General features: G+C 40.7%; 1 protein-coding gene across 6 annotated transcripts in view; it reads left to right on the forward strand.

Annotated features, from left to right (window-relative positions):
- The window catches only part of PHACTR2 (phosphatase and actin regulator 2), a 129,730-nt gene that overhangs the window by 30,255 nt on the left and 78,228 nt on the right, over positions 1–21,247 (forward strand). For all 6 annotated transcript variants that reach the window (XM_042987248.1, XM_042987249.1, XM_042987252.1 and 3 more), the window contains exon 2: positions 684–851. In XM_042987248.1, the coding sequence (XP_042843182.1) occupies positions 684–851 (168 nt within the window). The remainder of the gene's footprint in view (positions 1–683; positions 852–21,247) is intronic.

Genomic DNA, 21,247 nt, shown 5'->3' on the forward strand with positions numbered 1-21,247 from the left:
TTGTGAAGGAGAAATTATGGTTTTAACTACACCATAACTGTAATATTCATTACTGAGACTGCCATACTAGCCTCTGGAGGAACATCCAATTTCAGGAATAGAACAAAACCTTGGATTGCGAGTAACTTGCTCTGCGAATGTTCTGCAAGACAAGGAAACATTTCTAATAAATTTTAACTTGAAAAACGAGCGATGTCTCGCAATACGAGTAGAATGTGACACTGGATGTCACATGATCCCAACTGAGCCAATGGTTCTTGAAATTTGCTTTGATATACAAGTGCTTTGGATTACAAGCATGTTTCTTTCTGGAATGAATTATGCTCGCAAACTAGGCTTTTACTACTTAGAATATTCTGTTCCTTCACAAAACATCGATGTAGTTGCTACAGATGAAATCAGCTGTGTTTTGCAGGCCTTTATTTGGCCCTAGCTAGTATGTAAGTCTCTTGCTTCTCTTCTATTTCTCCAAAATGATTATCTGAGGGGACTGTAATTTCTGATTGATTGATTTACTGACTGATATCAGGGGAGTTCTGCCCCTGGGAAGTGGGGCAAAATAAACTTTATGTGAGATTCCAATTAAAGTGGCCATGCTTGCTATTAAAGTACAGGAAGAAACACATGATGTTGTTTCAACTTTTTATTACAGCTGTTCTCTGACTTTATTTTTCTTTATACAGTTGATGGACTTGACAAAGCTTCCATAGCAAACTCAGATGGCCCAACAGCAGGCTCCCAAACACCTCCCTTCAAGAGAAAGGGGAAACTCTCCACCATCGGTAAAATCTTTAAGCCTTGGAAATGGAGGAAAAAGAAGACCAGTGACAAATTCAGAGAAACCTCAGCAGGTATGAATATCATAACTTTGTTAAAAGATGAGTTGTTAAATCTTTGAAAAGATAACCAATTGTGTCGTATAAGGCTTTTTTCTCCCAGAAAAGAAAATCCATATTTGAAATGAAATTAGTTAATTTAAAGATGAAACAACCTAAGAGTTCTGATTTGCCTCCTTTTCCACTCATTGACTTTCAAATATATTCTTATTCTTAAATATATACTTGTAAATTCATACAGAAAACTAGTGTGGAGGAAGGGAGAGGTGAAATAGAAAATTAGAAGCAGAAATGTTATTTGTCAACATTGTAGCTGAAGTATCTGTGTGCACACACACGCACTATTGTCTGTGTACTTAGTTCCAGCAGTACAATCCTGTTTGTTAACTTAAAAAACTTTATTTAATGTCTTTTTTGAATGTATTTGTTCTGTGGGCAAAATCTAAATGGCTGTTTGAAGGAAAAGGGTTGCTGTATTTATTGTTAAATTTAAAATTTCCATCATGCCTTTAGGACAAGTAAATGGTTTCTTTCCTAAGGGAGTCATAACACTGCTGGTGTGAAAATTTATTATAATTATTTTGTGGGTTTGTTATACTTTAAGAATTACGTTATTTAGCACCTTTCATGTTAAACATTATTTAACCTTCGTGTTAAAGCTTCATGTGGACTCATGGAAGAAACGGGCTTTAGATCTCGGGCCAGAATTAAGCCTAACTTAAACAGGTGTCCAGTATCAGTGGGATTATCTTTAAGGTAGAAAGCCATTTATCTCATGATAGAAGTTCAACTTTCTCTGTGCTTGTTGTCTAATACAGTCCCTTCATCAGAATTCCTCATTGCCCCAAGGTTAATATTGTCATTGTATGTGCAGGGTCACAGAGCATATCTTACTGGTCTGTGCTGACATGAGAGTTGGCCTTTAGTTCTAGGGCAATGAAATAAAATAGAAAATACCTCAGGGGCCCTTGCCTGGCTCAGTCGTTAGAGTATGCAACTCTTGATGTCAGGGTTGTGCATTTGAGTCCCATATTGGGCGTAGAGATTACTTAAAATCTTTAAAAAAAGAAAGAAAGAAAATACGTCAGATAGCACAAGGGTATGGAATTGGGACATTCCTAACAAAATTGTCTCTGATGCATTTGCAGCTATATAACTTCTTTGAGCACTTAATGTTTAAAAAGATATAATGATACTGTATCTGGGATTCATGTCAAAATAATCCTGGAGGTGGGGTGAGTATAGATGAAAGAAGACTGACCACAAGGTGGTAATTGTTTAAGCTCAGCGATGGGTAACATGGGGTTTATTATTCTCACCTCTCTGCTTGGAGATATTGGAAATTTCTATAATGAAAAGATAGAAAAAAAGAGAGATTTGGTTTAGGGGGCAATGAGATTAGCTTGGTTATTAAATTTTCTGTAGTTTCTAATTGACTTCTGGGATGAGGAGACAGTGGGAAGTGGACAGAGTGCTGTGCTGAGTGAGGACACCTGGGTTCTGATATTGTCCTTGCCCCCTAGGGGCCATGTGACCTTGGGGAAGTCAGATCAGAGTTGAAGGAGTTGAATTCTAAAGTGCTTTCAGTTCCAGATTCTGTTGTCTCCTTCTAACCCCTGGCTGGGTATCTTGTTCTCCCTTGTTCTTCAGTTGTGAATGGAACCATACTGGTCTTCTTAATTGTCCCCCTCTTGGATTTCCCTAAGCACTGAGAGAATATGGCTCTTCAGGCGACCATGGCTACCCAAGATGGGAGTGGGGCTCCAGGGAGTAGCAGTGAGAAGATACTGAGAAGGGAAGGTGGAAAGAAGGGTCTTCATTTGTCTAGCTTGCCCTTTACTTGAATCTAGGCTGCTAACTTCTCTCTCCCTAATGTAGAAAGGCAGCTACCAAGAAATTCTCCTTCACTTTTCTTTGTCATCCCTCTTTAATTATTTTAACAGTAGATAGTCTGTAACCCTGAATATTTAAGATTAGTCCTTTTAAACGGCATTAAGTATTATTTTATGTTATCCCATCTTTATTGAGGATAGCCTCCCCATCTTTGTCTTCTGTTTTCTTTTCAGATTCACACAGGATTTTATAGAAGTGTATGTAGCTCCAAGGAGTTATTTGTGGATACTATATTCCTAGCTCCTAAAGCTACCAAAGTGCATTAAAAACCTGAAAAAGTTATTAGATGTCTTTCTCTCTCTCTCTCTCTTTTTTTTTTTTTTGCATCAATATTGTGACATAGCAGAATAAAAACAAGCCAAGTAGATGTGCTAACAAATCTTTGTGAATTTATCTGCTACATTTATTTTTGTCCTTTCTTTTTAAACCCATATTCTTAATAATATTTTACTTGTATTTCATGTTATGAAGTGTCCCATTATAAAGTATTTTATTATCACCTTATATATATGCTTATTTTAATGCTGAGCTTAATGAAGTGTATCAGTAAAGGCTAAAATACAGGGAGGCACAAAATGGTATAACATACGTTTTATTCACATTGAGGAAAGATGTCACGTCCACAGGAAAACTGATGCATTTGGAAATAACCAAGAGAAAGGTGTTTTCTTCTTTAATAAAATTGTCCCCAACAATGAGCTCTCATTGTTTGGATATGACCCAGGCCATGTGCTATCTGGCAAACTATAAAGTACACCGTAGGCACATCCCACAATATGTCGGGATCCGAAGGAAGATGCATTTCTTCCCAGAAAAGTAAATCTTCTCTGTTTTTCCTTCTAAACTCCTGGCATTATAGTCGCTTGGATGTGGATCTTACTGTGTTTCACTACATAGTGATTAATACTGCTTTTCCTAGTCTGGGTTTCTGTTGTAGGATTTTTAGTTGGTAACAGATAGGATGCAACAGTGATTTATCAATGCCATTGTAATAAATGCCATTGTAATCATATGGTGGTGGTAGTTAAGAAGGCTCTTATTCAGAGCATGGGGCATGAGACTCTTGATCTTGGCGTTGTGAGTTTGGGCCCCACGTTGGGTGTAGAGATTACTTAAAAATAAAAATCTAAAAAAAAAAAGAAGAAGAAGGGTCCTGTTCTCTGCCTGCTTTGGTGGTCCTTGAGTGTCAGCTATATTCTGGAGGGCCGTTCTGTTTGGGACTGTGCCCTGACTTCATGTTCTCTGGCCTTATTTTAAAGTGGAAAGTTACCTGTATCTTCAACTCTGTTTAGGCTGGTCCGTAGGCTGTCAGCTTCTAGGATAGGAAAATAGTCCTCTTGGCATTTACTTTCCCCTGGGGCCTCTTTTCATCATCTGGGTGCAAGGGCCCTTCTCTGGTCTTTATAGTTACATCCCTTCTGTGTCTTTAGAACTCAAAATGTCATTTATACTTCTTTTCCTACACAATAATTTCTTCCTTTTTTTTTTTTTCTTCCTGTTTCTCTGGGGGTGGGGTGTGGGTAGTGGCTGAGGCTCCTCCCTCTGGATCTTTAAACATGCTTCCATCTCCCCAAAGCTAAGAACACAAACAAATCCTGTCTAAACACAGTTGTTCCTCTAATTTCTGAATAGTCTGTTACCATCAAGAGAAACATCTTGGGGCACCTGGGTGGCTCAGTCGGTTGAGTGTCCAACTCTTCATTTCTGTTCAAGTCATGATCCCAGGGTCATGGGATCGAGCCCCATGCTGGGCTCCACACTGAGCATGGAGCCTGCTTAGTATTCTTCCTCTCTCTCCGTTGCCCCTCTCTCCTGCTTGCATTCTCTCTCTCCTCTCTCTCTCTCTCAAATTAAAAAAAAGGAAAAGACCAAACATCTTGAAAATACAGCCTGTGTCACTGCTTCCATGTTCTCTCCACAGGGTCATTCCTTTCCCTCTGCCATCTGCCCCTGTGTCCAGCGCTCCTCTGATGACATTCCAAGCCTCCCAACCAGGAAATTCAGTGTCATTCTTTCATTGCCATCCATTCCAAACTCTGCAACATTAGCCATCACTGGTTAGTCCTTCCTTGATTTACAAAAGATGTCATTATCTTGGTTGTCTTTGACTTTCCTTTCTCTCTCTTCTTTTCTCTTCCCCCCACCCCTCATATCCCCTAAACCTTTTAAGGAATTTGCTATGTGTCTTAACCCGTCTCTTTCTTTGAATGTGCTTTTCTCATCTCTTCTCATATCTTCCAAACCAAGCCTCCACCCAAGACCTAGCCACATCTACCCAAGCACTTGATGGGTAGCAATGCCTGAGGAGTGCATGTTAACCCCAGATCCATTCATAAGTTCTACATATATCACTGAAAATGTGATGCATGCCAGGCACTGTTCTGGAGCTGGGTATTCTTCACTGAGTGAGTAAGCAAGGTTCCTGCCGCTCCTGGAGCTTTCATTCTAAAGAGGTAACGTGCTGATAGCTGCTATGAATGAACACAGAGTGAGGGAAGAGGCAGTGGGAAAGTACTACGTACAAAATACATTCCCATGCAAAACAGATCCTTGCCAATCCCAGCTATCCATGCTGTTGCAGACATGGCTTTCTTTGGTATCCTGACTTTGAACCATGGAGTCCTTTGACTTTTCCTTGCCTCTTACCATCTTCTACGTTCCAAGGGTTCCAAAACCTTTCATGTGTTTTCTCCTAGTGCAAGGTCTCTACCATTAGCCTTTCTTCTCAGTCCCCATTGTCTGATCCTTATCACTCTATTATGGCAGGTAGCCTCTTTGCTGTATTTAGGTATTAGCTGTACTAGCTGTAGAAACCTACAGAATGCTAGAGAAGGTAGGGAGAGGTGAGGTTCTGGCAGTAAACCTGCCCACAGGGGAACTTTACCCAGCTGGTGAGGCTGACAGAGAAAGTTCAGGATGCCAGGAGCTGCCAGGAATCCCAGAGTAACCACAATGATAACTTCCCAAGCCTCAGGTCAGGCAAATAGAACAGTGGGTATTTCAGACCAAAATGTCATGTGTTCCACCCAATAAAGTAGAATAACAGAGCATCCCGGAGACTGAGAGTGGGGGATCTGGGCAGGCCTTAGTAGCCAGGCGTTCTTTACTAGGTGGTAGTATTCATGGGAAGATGGTGCCGGCTATGCAAATAGAAAAACTCACAGAACTCCCATCCTTGCTTTTCCAGGAACCAGGAAATAGAGCTGGTAACTAGGACAGGAAGTTACCAAAGGACTGAGGGCGTAAACTCACTGTATAGAGTGGAAAGCAGTGTATGGGTTTGGGGGAGGGGTCCCCTCAGACCCCAAACCTCAGGTGCAGGAGCTCCTGTTGCTGGAAAGGCACAGCTCAAGAGCGAGGTGGCCAGAAAGAGCGAGGCTTCTTGTGGATTCGGGGAAATAGGTAGGCAAACTGTCCACCTTCGCCCTCTCTCCTCTAGCTCATCTTGGATTCCACCATGAAGGAATTTTCCTCAGGTGGAACTTGGGTCCCATTGCTTCTTGCTCGAAAGTATGACTGACCCCATATTGTTTCCTAAGTGAATTCCAGACTCTTCAGCTGCCTCAGCGTAACCCAAACTGACATTTCCCCTGATTTTTCTCAAATAGTCACTTATATTGGCTTTCAGTCATGCAGGGTCACTTACTGAACGTGCCCCTAAGCTTTCTTGTCTCCAGGCCTTTCTTCCTCCCACAGCTACACCTGGGGGAAATACTATGTCATGCAAGGGTCATGACACATCTCTTCTTTCTTAAAGATACTCTTTTTTTTTTGTAACGTTTATTTATTTTTGAGAGAGAGAGTGTGCAAGTGGGGCAGAGACAAGGGGACAGAGGATCCAAAGTGGGTTCGGTTGCTGACAGCAGTGAGCCTGATGTGGGACTCAAACCCGCGAACCGGGAGATCATGACCTGAGCTGAAGTAGGACACTCACCGACTGAGCCACTGTGCCCCTCTTAAACACATTCTTCACCTTGATTTTGTATCAGGTGAATACGAACCTTCCCTCCTTTTCTTGTGATTCTTTCAAAATATGTATAGTTTGACTTCTCTAATTTATGTGTCTGCTCTTAATTTGCTATGTAAAATATTTAAGGGCAGAGACTTGCTCACTCATTTTTGCCTCACTTCAGGTGCTTTATATAATAGTTTATACCTAGTGTGTACTCTTGGATGTGCCTTGAATTGCTTATTTATTGAATATCCACTATAAAAATACAGCACTGGATGCTTAGGACTTTGTAAAAGAAATTGAAGACTGAAAAATCATAATGAAAAGAGAAAGACAGTAAATAAAATACTAACCAAAAGCATGTACTCTCAATTAGAACCATGTACAACTTTCAAGAAGTCAATAAAATAATGAAGGAAAATTTCTCTTTCCTCTCTTTTGCCCTTATTTTAAAAGTAAGTTACACTCCTAAATAAAGAAATTTATCTTCATCATAACCATGGCTTCCAGAGTTGTGTTGTTAGTAATGCAGAAGGAATGCCTGTCTAGATTTTTAGATAACATTGTTGCAAGTTATCAGCATTCTGAGAATGGAGAGTGGTTTGTAGAGAGGCATCTGGTCGAAGCTTTAATTTACTGATACTCTGCATTCCCTATTAATAATATCACCGTGCCAGGTTCTGTTCTGCTCCAAGAACTTTCTTCACGTTAACTCATTTAATCATCTAAGTTTATGAAGTGTCACTGCTACTGTTGTCCCAGTTTTACTGATGAGGACACTGAGGCCAGAAAATTCAGATGACTTACCCGAGGAGGCACACCCGGACGGAGGCAAAGGTGGTGTCTGAACCCAGGCAATATGGTGCCACAGCCAGTACCTTTGACCATCGTACTATGTTGTATCTCTAGAAGATAACTTCATACCCGGATCGGTGAGGACTGAGCACTGAAAGGTGATCCTACTTTGTGGGTTTGCTTCATATACTAGAGTTTTTGCTGTGAGAAGGATTTGGTCGGAAGAAGAATTTAGGTTCCACTTACCTGCCTAATTTCAGCAGTGTAGGCACAGAAAAATGGTTGACAAGGGTCAAAATTTATGTTTGGTCCTATTAAAGATAATGTTCTCTGTAACCATAGCGGCATAATGTCTCTGTTTGGGATTATTTTCTCTATCTAGAAAGTAGGGCAAAAGTAGAAGGTTTTCCTAGGACGATATTTGTTAAGGACTGGTCTGATTGCATTGATAAATGACACCATGTTGATCTTATCTGTCTTGTTCTACCATCTGTCTTGTTCTTCTTCCATCTAAAAGATGGAAGGACTTTTGTGTATCATTTACCTTAGCACCATATTGGAGGAAGGGAAGAGAATCTCCCCACAGGAAGTTACAGAAAGAAGTTGTATACAGAAGGAAGCCAAAAACAACACAGCCCAACCAGGTCTGCCGAGCCCTCCACTCATTTGTCTTCTCAACAGATGTTTGCTCAGCATCCACATCTACTCTGTGTCAGGCACTGTTATAGACTGTGGTACAGCAAGGAACAAAGGAGACAATGCTGCCTTCCCCTATGGAGCTTATATTCTAGTAGCGGTAAGAGGCAGAAAGTAAACCCCCAAAGTTAGTATATTAAAAAGTGTGAAGGAAAAACATAAAGCAAGGAATAGGGAATGTGGGAGGTAAGTTTCAGTTTAAGATGCCCGTGGCCAGAGAAACTTTACTAGGAAAACGACACTTGAACAAAGACACAAGGGAGGGGAAGAAACGCACTCAGGGAAATCCTATGAAGTAAGAAATCACAGGAGTGAGAGCATGTATTTCCTTCTAACAGTGGTGTCAACCTACTGAATGTAGTCCGTTATAAACTTTATCCAGTCATTTAACAATTAAAATACCTCACATTCATGAACTTCTTGGTTGTTAATCTTGATATCTGTTGCTGACACCATGGCTCCTGACAAACCATGTAATTTCACGCGATACAATTCTAGAAGAGAAGCAAGAATCCAGGAAAGGAATTTAACTTTGTAATATAAACGTTTTGTTACAGCTTCCTGTTTTTTTTAATTCATTTTTTAATTTTAGAGAGAGAATGTGCATGTGAGTAGGGGAGAGGGACAGCAGGAGAGAGACAGAGAGAGAGACACAGAGAGAGAGAGAGAGAGAGAGAGAGAGAGAGAGAGAGAGAATCTTAAGTTGCCCCACCTTCAACACAGAGCCCCTTGTGGGGCTCAGTACCACAACCCTGGGATCACAACCTGAGCTGAAATCAAGAGTAAGACGCTCAACCGACTGAGCCATCCAGGCACCCCTACAGCTTTCTTTCTTAAGTTAGAATTTAAGAGACAGATTTTGACAGAGTATCAGAAATACAGCTTCATGGAGTCCAAGTTTAGAACCTTCGTATGTTGGTGGTTTTGTTTTTGTTTTTGTTTTTTTTTTTGGTGGGTCTGGATATCAAGTTCTTCAGAGAATGCCTTTATAAATTGAAAGAATTCATGTATGATCTCCTCGGGTAAATGGTCCTTTGCTTACATGCTAATACTGTCTGCAATACTGCTTTGCTAAATTACTTGGGATGACAAGTATGTTTCCAAATTAATTTACAAAATTCAGTTTGATCCACAATGTACCTGAAACTGGCTACAATTAGGATTTGTTCACATACAGCCAAACACTACTTCTTGAAACTATAGGAAAATATCGTCTGAATTTTACTCTTAAATTAAGAATGTTAGGGCTGTAGAGTGCCTTCCCAGTCATCTGGATCTGTCTCCAAGGCAGGAATGCCCACTGTCCTCGGCAGACCTGACAAGATGAAGGGGTTTGTTCAGCTTCTGAGCTCCTAATTCCTCACTCTGATTATTGAGGAACTTTTCTTTTACGTCGACTTGAAAGAAATTCTCTCCGATGTTTCCAGCTACCCCCTGGCACTAGTATATGTATTTATACAGATCTCCTGATCACAGTGTTACATAATGGTCCTTCCTTCTTTTCTTAAAGTTCTTTCATCCCGTCGATGTATTCTCAATTCAGAGTTTCTCAGCATGGGGCCATACTAAATTGTCCAGGTTATTCAGTACATTTTTATTGAGTACCTGGCCCAAGGCAGCATGTTCTGAGGACACTTGATGAACAAGCCTGACAAGGTCCTTCCTCTCACATAGCCCACAGTGTAGCTAGACTTCATGTTCCCTTTCCTGGCTATTTATTTTTATTTTTTTATTATTTATTTTGAGAGAGAGAGAGAGAGAGAGAGAGTGCGAGAGAGTGCGAGGGCAGGGGGGGCGGGCAGGGAGAGAGGGAGACACAGAATCCAAAGCAAGGTTCCAGGCTCTGAGCTGTCAGTCCAGAGCCCGACGCAGGGCTTGAACTCGTGAGTGTGAGATTATGACCTGAGTCGACGTCGGACTCTCAACCGACTGAGCCACCCAGGCGCCGTCCTTTCTTGGCTGTTTTAATGCCAAGATAACATGGGGACTTCCCCCAAATTCTTATCATTGTACTTCGCCAGCCACATTTTTTTATATTTAGAATTGCATCCAGAATAGGAATTCATCTTGTTATTAAAATGACAAGAATTTATCAGTAGGAATTAAATATCTTCTGCTCACTTAATGTTCTACATATAGAAGAACAGCCAAATCCTTCAAGCTGGGTGATCCATTTTTACCCCCTACGTACGTACAACAATGTGCTCTATGTCATTTCTGTGTACCCTTCTGCATATTCTCCAACATATGTCTCCCTCCGTTCTGTGTGTTTTCTTGACAATGTCCAGCTGGGTGAGCTCCCTCCTACATTAGACCTCCCCTTTGGGTCAGATTGGTCTCTTTCCAGTTATCACAAACCTGAGCTGAAATCAAGCTCAGGTGTGGACGTCCCACTACATCTCAAAGAATTACTTTACTGTGTGGACACCTTGGTTCTCCTCGATGTATTCTCTTCTGCCTCTGCACCTGTTCATATCATGCTCACACTTCTGGGATGCTGTTTTTTCTGAAAGCACTGGAAGTCTTTGCTGCTGTGTCTTCTGTCCTAGCTGCTGTCTTCCACAGGACCTGATTTTGTACCATTATCCAAGTGTCTTCCTCCCTCTCTAATTCAGCTTTAAGGTTCTCTTCACTAGGCCAAACCAGTCAGTCTCTGCCCCGCATGTTACTTCTTTTTCCACGGAAGGGACCCCATAAGTTGTCAGGCCTAGCATTTCTGTACAAATGTATGGTCCAGAAAATCAGACCTTGATTTGAGACCATCAATTCAAGCAGCTACTCACTTTTGTTGTCCACTCTCTGTATACCATGACCTTCAGCCAGAAGAGAAGAAAACCACAGCCCAGCCTTCTGCGTCTTTCTGTTTCCTGCTCAGGACTTCTTACTAGATGGGCTGTCTGATTGTTTTGGGGGAAGGCAGTTATTCCTATTGCTAAAAATCAGGAGAGTAGGAGTCTTGGCATGTCCTTCTGTGTGTCCTGAGAAACACACAGGGGAAGACAGCGTTCCTTCTGACCACACCCAGGTCTCCATGTGAGGCGTCACCTTGAGCACACACATCAGTAAGCGCTCCTCAGGGACCACTGTTTGACCTCCTGCTGACACTCACTGGCTGTTCATTCGCACAGCGAATATTCGCCAGCCTCCTACCATGAGCCTACATGTCGTTCTATGCTCCAGGGGTACAGTTGTTAACAAAGGGGGAAAGTTTCAAGGCTCGAGAACATTGTCCGTCAGTGTCTCGGGCGTACCGCTCCTCTCGGCCGTCTGTCTGCCTGTTTCCAGATCCACATCAAGCACAGCATCCGTTTCCTTCTCCTTGTGTTACCTGTTTTTCTCCTGGCAACCTCTTAACTGTCATTTTGATTCCTCTTTTCTTTCTCAAGACATTTCTCTTTGTAACTGCCTTAACCGTACTATGTTTCCATAACATAAAGTAAAAGGTATCTTTTACCTTTTCCAGATCAGAGCAAAGAGAGATGTTTCCCAACTCCTTTCACCTTTGCTTTTTAAGGGGAAAACTAGTTTATATTTATAGCTTGCCTATTGGTGGCTCCTCTCTGAGGAAGAAAAGCAGAGGTCACAGCCCAGAGATCACTGGAATGGTCTTTGCACACTCCAGACCTCATAGCCTCTAACTTAGATTTTTTTAATGTTTATTTATGTTTGAGAAAGAGACAGAGGGAGTGGGGAAGGGCAGAGAGAGGGGGAGACACAGAACCTGAAGCAGCCTCCAGGCTCTGAGCTGTCAGCACAGAGCCCGATGTGGGATTCGAACTCACGAAACACAAGATTATGAGCTGAGCCGAGGTAGGACGCTTAACCCACTGAGCCACCCAGGAGCCCCCAGACCTCACAGCCTCAAGTTTACCTGTGGTCTTTTATTGACACCCCTTTTGGAATCATTTCCTGTAAACTACCCCCAGCAAACTGGGGCTCTAGGGATGAAGCTTTTCACTGAGCACTGGCTTGTGCTTGCTGTGTCAAACCTTAGGCCTTTCAGAAAACGCAAATAGGGTGTTGATTTTTCCAAAACTTTTCTCTGCCTTGCGTCTCGTTTTTACTGTAGCCATGGGCCAATGAGCCTATGGTCCACAGAAAAATACGGCTGTCTTTCCTGACAAGTCTGACGCTGGACTGCTGAGATTTTCTCAGAAGTAGTTGTGACTGGCTAAGGCTGGAAGCATAGATACAAAGGAACTACTAACTAGTTCATTATTACTGCCTTCGTGGTCACGACTTTCTCAAAAGAGGTCATCGTCTTGGTCATTCACTACTCTAATACTTTTTCTTTGGGGTATGTGTGTGTGTAGTTCTGTGACTTTCCTTATATGTTTGTGTTGTGTAACTGCCACCATTATTAGTTCTGTCACAGTTTTATCTCTCCTCAGTCCTGCTGCGCTGTCCTTTTATAATCACACCCTACCCCCTCACTATCACCTCCCCAACTCCTAACTTCTGGCAACCACCGCTCTGTTCTCCACTATCATTTTGTCGTTTCAAGAGTGTCACAAAAATTGAAATCATTCGCGTGAAATGTTTTGAGCCTGGCTTCCTTCACTCACCATTTCAGCTTTGAATTCATCTGGGTTGCTGCATGTATGAGTCATTCCTTATGATTTTTGGGTAGTCTTCTCTGCTCTGAGAAGAATCACCCTGCTTCTTTATCCATTCACCTGTCAAAGGACATAGATTGTTTCCAGGTCGGGGTGGTTATGAATGGAGCGGCTATAAACATTCATGTAAAGGTTTTCTTGTATGTGAACAGAAGTTTTCATTTCGCTAGGGAAAATAGGTAGGAGTGAGATTTTTGAGCCATACATTAAGTGCATGTTTGACTTGATAAATGACTGCCACAGACTATTTTCCGGACTTTTGCATTCCTACCAGCAATGTTAGAAAGTTCCATTGTTCCCTTTCCTTGCCAGCACTTGGTATTGTCATTATTATTTTTTATTGTGGTAAAAAGACATCCTAAAATGTAAACTATCTAAACCTTTTTGATTTTTTATTTTATTTTTTTTTTAATTTTTAAATGTTTATTTATTTTTGAGACAGAGAGGGACAGAGCATGAGCAGGGGAGGGGCAGAGAGAGAGGGAGACACAGAACGGGAAGCAGGCTCCAGGCTCTGAGCTGTCAGCACAGAGCTCGACGCGGGGCTCGAACTCACAGACTGTGAGATCGTGACCTGAGCTGAAGTCGGACGCTCAACTGACTGAGCCACCCAGGCGCCCCTATCTAAACCTTTTTAAATGAACCCTTCAGAAATGTAAAGTATTTTTACACTGTTATAAAATACATCTCTAGAACTTTTTCACCTTACAGAACTGAGACTCTATACCTATTGAACAACTCACCATATCTCCTGGTAATCCCCATTCTACTTTCTACCTGTATGAATTTGACTACTGCAGTATATTTCATATAAATGGAATCATACAGTAGGTATCCTATTATGACTGGTTTATTTCACGCAGCATAAAATGTCTGCAAGCTTCATTCGTGTTGAAACGTGCGTCGGCATTTCCTTTGTTTTTACGACCGCACCATATTTTATTGTATGTATCTACCACATGTTGTTCATCCGTTCATCTGTCAGGGGACATTTGGGCTGCTTCAACCTCTTGGTTGTTATAAAAGGTGCCCCCGCGAACATGGCTATGCTGTCACTATTTTTTATATTAGACATTCTAGTAGGTATGTAGTAGCATGTTGTCATAGGTTTAATTTGTATTTCCCTAATGGCTACTAGTGCTCAATTATTTTTCATGTACCTATCTGCCATCTGTATATCCTCCCTGGTAAAAGTTCTGTTCAAGTCTTTTGCCCATTTTGTGATTGGGTTGTTTTCTTACTGTGCAATTTCGAGAGTTCTTTATATATTCTCTATAGAAGTTCTTTGTTGAATATGTGATTTGTAAATACTTTCTCCCACTGTAGCTTGTCTTGTTATTCTCTTCATCTGTTTTGCAGAGTAATGATTCATAATTTTGATCAAGTTCAGTTTATCAGTTATTCATCACATGTCATGTTTTTTGTGTTGTGTCTCATCTCTTTGCCTCACCTCGGATTGCAAAGACTTTCTTCTGTGTTTTCTTCTAAAACTTTTATAGTTTTACATTTTACATCTAGATCTATGATCAATTTGGTGTTGATTTTTATTTAAGATATAAGGTTTAGGTAAAGGTTCGTTCCCAGTTATTTTAATACCATTTGTTGAAAAGATTATCCTTTCCCCCATTCAATCACCTTTGTATCATTTTAAAAATCAATAAACAGGGGCGCCTGGGTGGCTCAGTCGGTTGGGCGTCCGACTTCGGCTCAGGTCATGATCTCACGGTCTGTGCGTTCGAGCCCCGCATCGGGCTCTGTGCTGACAGCTCAGAGCCTGGAGCCTGTTTCAGATTCTGTGTCTCCCTCTCTCTCTGACCCTCCCCTGTTCCTGCTCTCTCTGTGTCTCAAAAATAAATAAACATTAAAAAAAATTAAAAAAAAAAGAAAAAGAAAGAATGGCTGTTAAATTAAAAAAAAAAATCAATAAACATATTTTTCTTCCATATACTCCCCTTTGATAAAGATCTATTCAACTCTTCTGGCCAGTTTTGTGTGTGGGTGGTTTTTTGTTTTTGTGTTTTTGGAGTTTTTTGTTTACTTGTTTTTGAGAGAGAGAGAGCAAGCAGGAAGGGCAGAGAGAGAGAACAAGAAAGAGAGAATCCCAAGCAGGGGGCCACACTGTCAGCACAGAGCCCAATGCCAAGCTTGAACTCACACACTGAGATTGTGACCTGAACCGAAATCAAGAGTCACCTGCTTAACTGTCTAAGTCACCCAGGTGCCCCTGGACAATTTTTATTGAGCTGTTTCTCTTTTTAATACTGAGTTTTGAGAGTACTTTAGGTAGTCTAGATATAATGCCTTTATTAGATATGTTATTAAAGATATTTTCTGTCACACTGTAGCTTGTCTTTTTTTTTTTTTTTAAGTTTGGTTTGAGAGAGAAGAGGAGAGAGAGCACAAGCAGGGGAGAGGGGCAAAGGGCAAAGGGAGAGAGAGAATCCCAAGCAGACTTCATGCTCTCAGCGCAGAGCCCAGCGCAGGGCTCAGTCTCACAAACCATAAGATTATGACCTGAGCCGAAATCGAGCGTCAGATGCTTCACTGACTGAGCCACCCAGGCGCTGCAATGTCTTTCATTTTTTAACAGTGACTGTTATGGAGCAAAGGTCTTAATTTGGGTGAAATACAATTTATTACTCCTTTCTCTTAGGATCATGTTTTTGGCGTCGTTCGTAAGAACTTTTCAAGAGCATTTGTTGAAAAGACTATCCTTTCTCCATTGATTTTCCTTTGTGTCTTTGCCAAAAATTAATTGGCCACATGGTCTTTGTCAAAAATTAAGACTCACATTTGTGTGGGTCTATTTCTGGACTCACTATTCTGTTCTCTTAATCTGTCTGATCCTTTATCAATATCATGTTGTCTTGATTATTGTAACTTGATAAGTCTGAAAATTAGGTATCACAGTATTTCCAACTTCATTCTTCATTTTCAAAATTGTTTTGACTAGTTGCTTTGCCTTTCCATACACATTTTGGTATCAGATTGTTTATATTCTCAAAATTTTCCTTCTGGGATTTTTTTAAATTTTATTTTTTATTCTTTAAATTTATATCCAAATTAGTTAGCATATAGTGCAACAATGATTTCAGGAGTAGGTTCCTTAGTGTCCCTTACGCATTTAGCCCATCTCCCCTCCCACAACCCCTCCAGTAACCCTCAGTTTGTTCTCCATATTTATGAGTCTCTTCTGTTTTGTCCCCCTCCCTGTTTTTATATTATTTTTGTTTCCCTTCCCTTATGTGCCTCTGTTTTCTCTCTTAAAGTCCTCATGTGAGTGAAGTCATATGATTTTTGTCTTTCTCTGACAGACTAATTTCACTTAGCATAATACCCTGCAGTTCCATCCACGTAGTTGCAAATGGCAAGATTTCATTCTTTTTGATTGCCGAGTAATACTCCATTGTATGTATATACCACCTCTTTATCCATTCATCCATTGATGGACATTTGGGCTCTTTCCATACTTTGGCTATTGCTGATAGTGCTGCTATGAACATGGGGGTGCATGTGTCCCTTCGAAACAGCACACCTGTATCGCTTGGATAAATGCCTAGTAGTGCAAAATTGCTGGGTTGTGGGTAGTTCTCTTTTTAGTTTTTTGAGGAACCTCCATACTGTTTTCCAGAGTGGCTGCACTAGCTTGCATTCCCATCGTTCTGGGATTTTTATTGGAATGATATTAAATCTATATTGCAATTTGTGTAGGATTGATATCTTAACTATGTTGACTGTCACACTGTATGAACTGGTATGTCTCTCCATTTAATTAGCCCTTTTATTTCTTTCATTGGCATTTTGAAGTCTTTAGAAAACAGTATTAGGTTTATACCTATTTTTTTTAACTTTTTTTTTTAATGTTTATTTTTGGGAGAGAAAGAGAGACAGAGCATGAGCGGGGGAGGGGCAGAGAGAGGGGGACACAGAATCCAAACCAGGTTCCAGGCTCTGAGCTGTCAGCACAGAGCCCGACACGGGGCTCAAACTCACAAGCCGTGGGATCATGACCTGAGCCTAAGTCAGATGCTTAACCGACTGAGCCACCCAGGTGCCCCATATACCTAAGTATTTCGTTTCTTTCTTTTAAAAAAACTATTATAAATGATATATGTTTTTAAAAATCCGTTTTCCGGGGCGCCTGGGTGGCACAGTCGGTTAAGCGTCCGACTTCAGCCAGGTCACGATCTCGCGGTCCGTGAGTTCGAGCCCCGCGTCAGGCTCTGGGCTGATGGCTCAGAGCCTGGAGCCTGTTTCTGATTCTGTGTCTCCCTCTCTCTCTGCCCCTCCCCCGTTCATGCTCTGTCTCTCTCTGTCCCAAAAATAAATAAAAAACGTTGAAAAAAAAATTAAAAAAAAAATCCGTTTTCCAATTATTCATTGCTAGTTTACAGAAATACAATTGTATCATGCTACCTTGCTAAACTTACTTATTAGTTCTAGTGAAGATTCTTTAGGATTTTCTGTATTGATGATTATGTCATCTGTGATTAGGAATGGTTTTATTTCTCCTTTCCCAATCTATATGCCTTTTATATCTTTTCTTGCCTGGCTAGGACTTCCAGTATGGTACAACAAATAGGACTGGTAAATGTGACTTGCTTGTCTCTTTCTCATTCTTAGAAGGAAGCTTTCATTAAGTATGGTTTTAGTTGGGGGTGCCTGGGAAGCATCTGACTATTGATCTTGGCTCAGGTCATGATCTCACAGTTCATGGGATTGAGCCCCATGTTGGGGTCCTTGCTGACACCACGGAGTCTGCGTGGGTTTCTCTCTCTGTCCCTCGCTCTCTGCCCCTCCCCCACGCTGTTGCCTGTGCTCTCTCTCTAAATAAACTTAAAAAAAAAAAGAAGTGTGGTGTTAGCTGAAGGTTTTTTGTAGATGCACTTAATCAAGTTGAGCAGGTTCCCTTTTACCTGACTTTACGAGAGTATTTATTATGAACAGATGTTGAATATCTCAGATGCTTTTTCTGCATCAGTTGATACAACCATGTGGTTTTTCTTCTTTAGATGGTTATTATGATAGATTACATTGATAGATTTTTGAATATTGAATCAGTTTTGCATCCCTGGGGTAAACACAATTGAGTTGTCATGTAGTATTCTTTTCATATGTTGCTGGGTTTTATTTGATAATATTTTGTGGAGGATTTGTGATATTGGTCTCTGGTTTTGTTTTCTTGTACTATTTTTGGTTTTGGTATTAGAGTGATGCTGATCTCATAAAATGAGTTCATTATATTCTATGAAAAGATTCTCGGGGGTACCTGGATGGCTCAATCTGTTAAACTTCCGACTTCGGCTCAGGTCATGATCTTGCAGTTTGTGAGTTCAAGCACTGCATCGGCCTCTGTGCTGACAGCTCAGAGCCTGGAGCCTGCTTTGGATTCTGTATCTCCCTCTCTCTCTCTGCCCCTCCCCTGTTCATTCTCTGTCTCTCTCTCTCTGTCTCTGTCTCTCTCTCAAAAATAAATAAACATTTAAAAAATTAAAAAAAAAGATTCTGTAGTATCGGTGTTATTTCCTCTTTAAATGTTGAAAAGCGTTTACCAACAAGACAACCTGGGCCTGGAGATTTCTTTTTTAAAAGGATTTTAAGGGCACCTGCGTAGCTCAGTCGGTTGAGTATCTGACTGCGGCTCAGGTCATGATCTCATGGTTCATGAGTTCGAGCCCTGCATCAGGCTCTGTGCTGACAGCTTGGAGTCTGGAGCCTGCTTTGGATTCTGTGTCTCCTTCTCTCTCTGCCCATCCCCCGCTTGCACTCTGTCTCTCTCTCAAAAATAAATAAACATCACAAAACATTTTTAAATAAATAAAAGCATTTTAAACAGCAAATTCAATTTCTTTAACAGTATAGGATTATTAAGGTTATCTCTTTTATCTTGGATGAGTTTTGTTAGGACCCTTGGCGCTTTGAAATGGAAAACGAAAGAAGGTTCTTCCTCCAGCTTTCCTTATGGTTAACCAACTACTTCATGTCCTTCCATGAAGTCCATGTTCAGTTGCTAACTTCTCAATGAGGTCTGCTTTCAGTCTCTGTACTGAATCTCTCCTCTCCTCCAGCACTCTTTTTTTAACAGCCTTTTTGAGATATAGTTCCTATGCCATACAGTTGACCCATTTTATGTGTAATTCGCTGGTTTTTAGTAATATTCACAAACTGTGCAGTTAGCACCACAGTCAATTTTAAACATTTTCATCACCCTAAAAAGAAACCCTGTTGAGCGGTCACTCCCCATTCGCCCCACCTCTATTTTCTGTCTTAATAGATTTGCCGATTCTTGATGTTTCCTGTAGATGGAATCATACAAGAAATATATGGCCATTTGTGACTGGCTTCTTTTGCTTAGCATAATGTTTTCAAGGTTCATTTATATTGTAACACCTATCAATATTTAATTTCTTTTTATTGTCAAATAATATTACAGGGTATGAATATATCACGTTATTTATCCATCCATCATCAGTTGATGGACGTTTATTTGGGCTGTTTCTATTTTGGCTTTTATGAATAATGCTGCTGTGAACATTTGTATACAAGTTTTTGCGTGGACACGTACTTTCACTTCTCTTGGTTGTAGATCTAGAAATGGAATTGCTGAGTCATATGGTAATTCGGTGTTTAACATTTTGACGAACTGCCAAGACTGTTTTCCAAGGCAGCTGCACCCGTGTTACATTCCCCTGAGCAGTGGATGAGGGTGCTAATTTCCCCACGTGCTGGGCAACATTTGTTATTATCTGCTTTTTTATTATTGCCATCCCAGTGGGTGTAAAGTAGGTCCCCTGGCACCCTTGCTTCCTTTTTTTCTGCCCCACCTTGTTCTTTCCACAGCACATCTTAGCCTTCTAACATTTATAAATTATTTGTATTTTTTATTAACTGGTCCCCCCTCCCACTAGATTATGAATTCCATGAGAACTGGGATTTTTGATTTCTTCTTTGGTAAAATCCAAAAGCAGCTTGAATAGCATCTGGCTTATGTTAAAGCATTTAGTAAACGTTTGTTGAATGAATTAGTGAGAGGCTCTTGATAGGCCTTATCCTATTCCGTATATATGGTTTTTGCTAGTGAATGTGATTTGTAAAGTGCTGGAATGGGGTGGGGGGCGTTCCATTCTTTCTTAGTGTTCGTGTCATTGAGAGCTGCTTAAGAGCCTTAAGGAATTGAGAAGCCAAAATAGACAAAATTAATATTTCACCAAACTTAATGGACAGGTTAGGGCCCCATTCCCTCACGAATGGATAATGAACTTAAGTAACGGGTACTGTCTGTTCTGTATGGCAACAGCCTTTTGATGGCATCAATGACACAGAAAGAAGGTCTGGGTTGTGTTTCAGTTCGGCCAGTTGTGTACCTGTGTATTTTATAAATTAACCAAATTAGACCAAATGAGTGTTAAAAATTCTGTGGATAAGAGACCATATAATAATTATACATATTTACATATATATACATATACACATACATATACATAAATATACATTTTCCTTGTTTTAATTCTTTTATTCTTTTTTTCCTAAAGACATATAATGGCATTAAAACAAATTTGTTCTCTATATATTAAAAATGAAGGAGACTGGGGCGCCTGGGTGGCTCAGTCGGTTAAGCGGCCGACTTCGGCTCGGGTCACGATCTCACCGTCCGTGAGTTCGAGCCCCACGTCGGGCTCTGCGCTGATGGCTCGGAGCCTGGAGCCTGCTTCCGATTCTATGTCTCCCTCTCTCTCTGCCCCTCCCCCGTTCATGCTCTGTCTCTCTCTGTCTCAAAAATAAATAAAGGTTAAAAAAAAATTAAAAAAAAATAAATAAAAATGAAGGAGACTAAATATTCCTCTTCAGTTTTTTTTCTCCCAGTAGAATGAATTTTTCTTGTTTCAATCTTCCCGCATATAGATGGATGGAAAGAATCATTAAGTCCCCACCTTTTTATTTATGGATCATTTATTATTCATTATAGATCTATTCTAGGGATGAAACCCATTTATGGGAAAGAGTAATATGAGTGCTAACTTTTTGTGTATTTTTCATAAGTGAAATTGGTGGTTTCATAAATAGGAAAACCTTCTAGCACGGGTTTAAGTTAGCCAGCTACATAATGAATGGCCAGATCATCAGGACCCACCTTCCTTAGATAAACAGAAACCATAAAATCTTATTTCTAAACAGACTTGAGGAGACTCCTTTGCTTCCGGCCCATTCTAGAAGATGTGATATGGTTTGTTTAAACCAAGCTGGGTTTTAGATTTAAATTTGTTGAATCATAGAGCAGACTAAGATCTCAGACCTGCAGCCTTTCCCGGGGGGAGTTAGGTTCTCTGAGGGCTCAGATAAGCAAGGCATTTTCACTGAGCATCCTATGAAATTGTTACCAAGTGACCCATGCATACTACTGATTTTACTGATTTCTGATTATAAATGACTTTTTTTTAAGAGCCACACCCACTAGAATG

This window comes from Panthera tigris, chromosome B2, assembly GCF_018350195.1.
Source record: "Panthera tigris isolate Pti1 chromosome B2, P.tigris_Pti1_mat1.1, whole genome shotgun sequence".
In the NCBI taxonomy this organism is placed as follows: domain Eukaryota; kingdom Metazoa; phylum Chordata; class Mammalia; order Carnivora; family Felidae; genus Panthera; species Panthera tigris.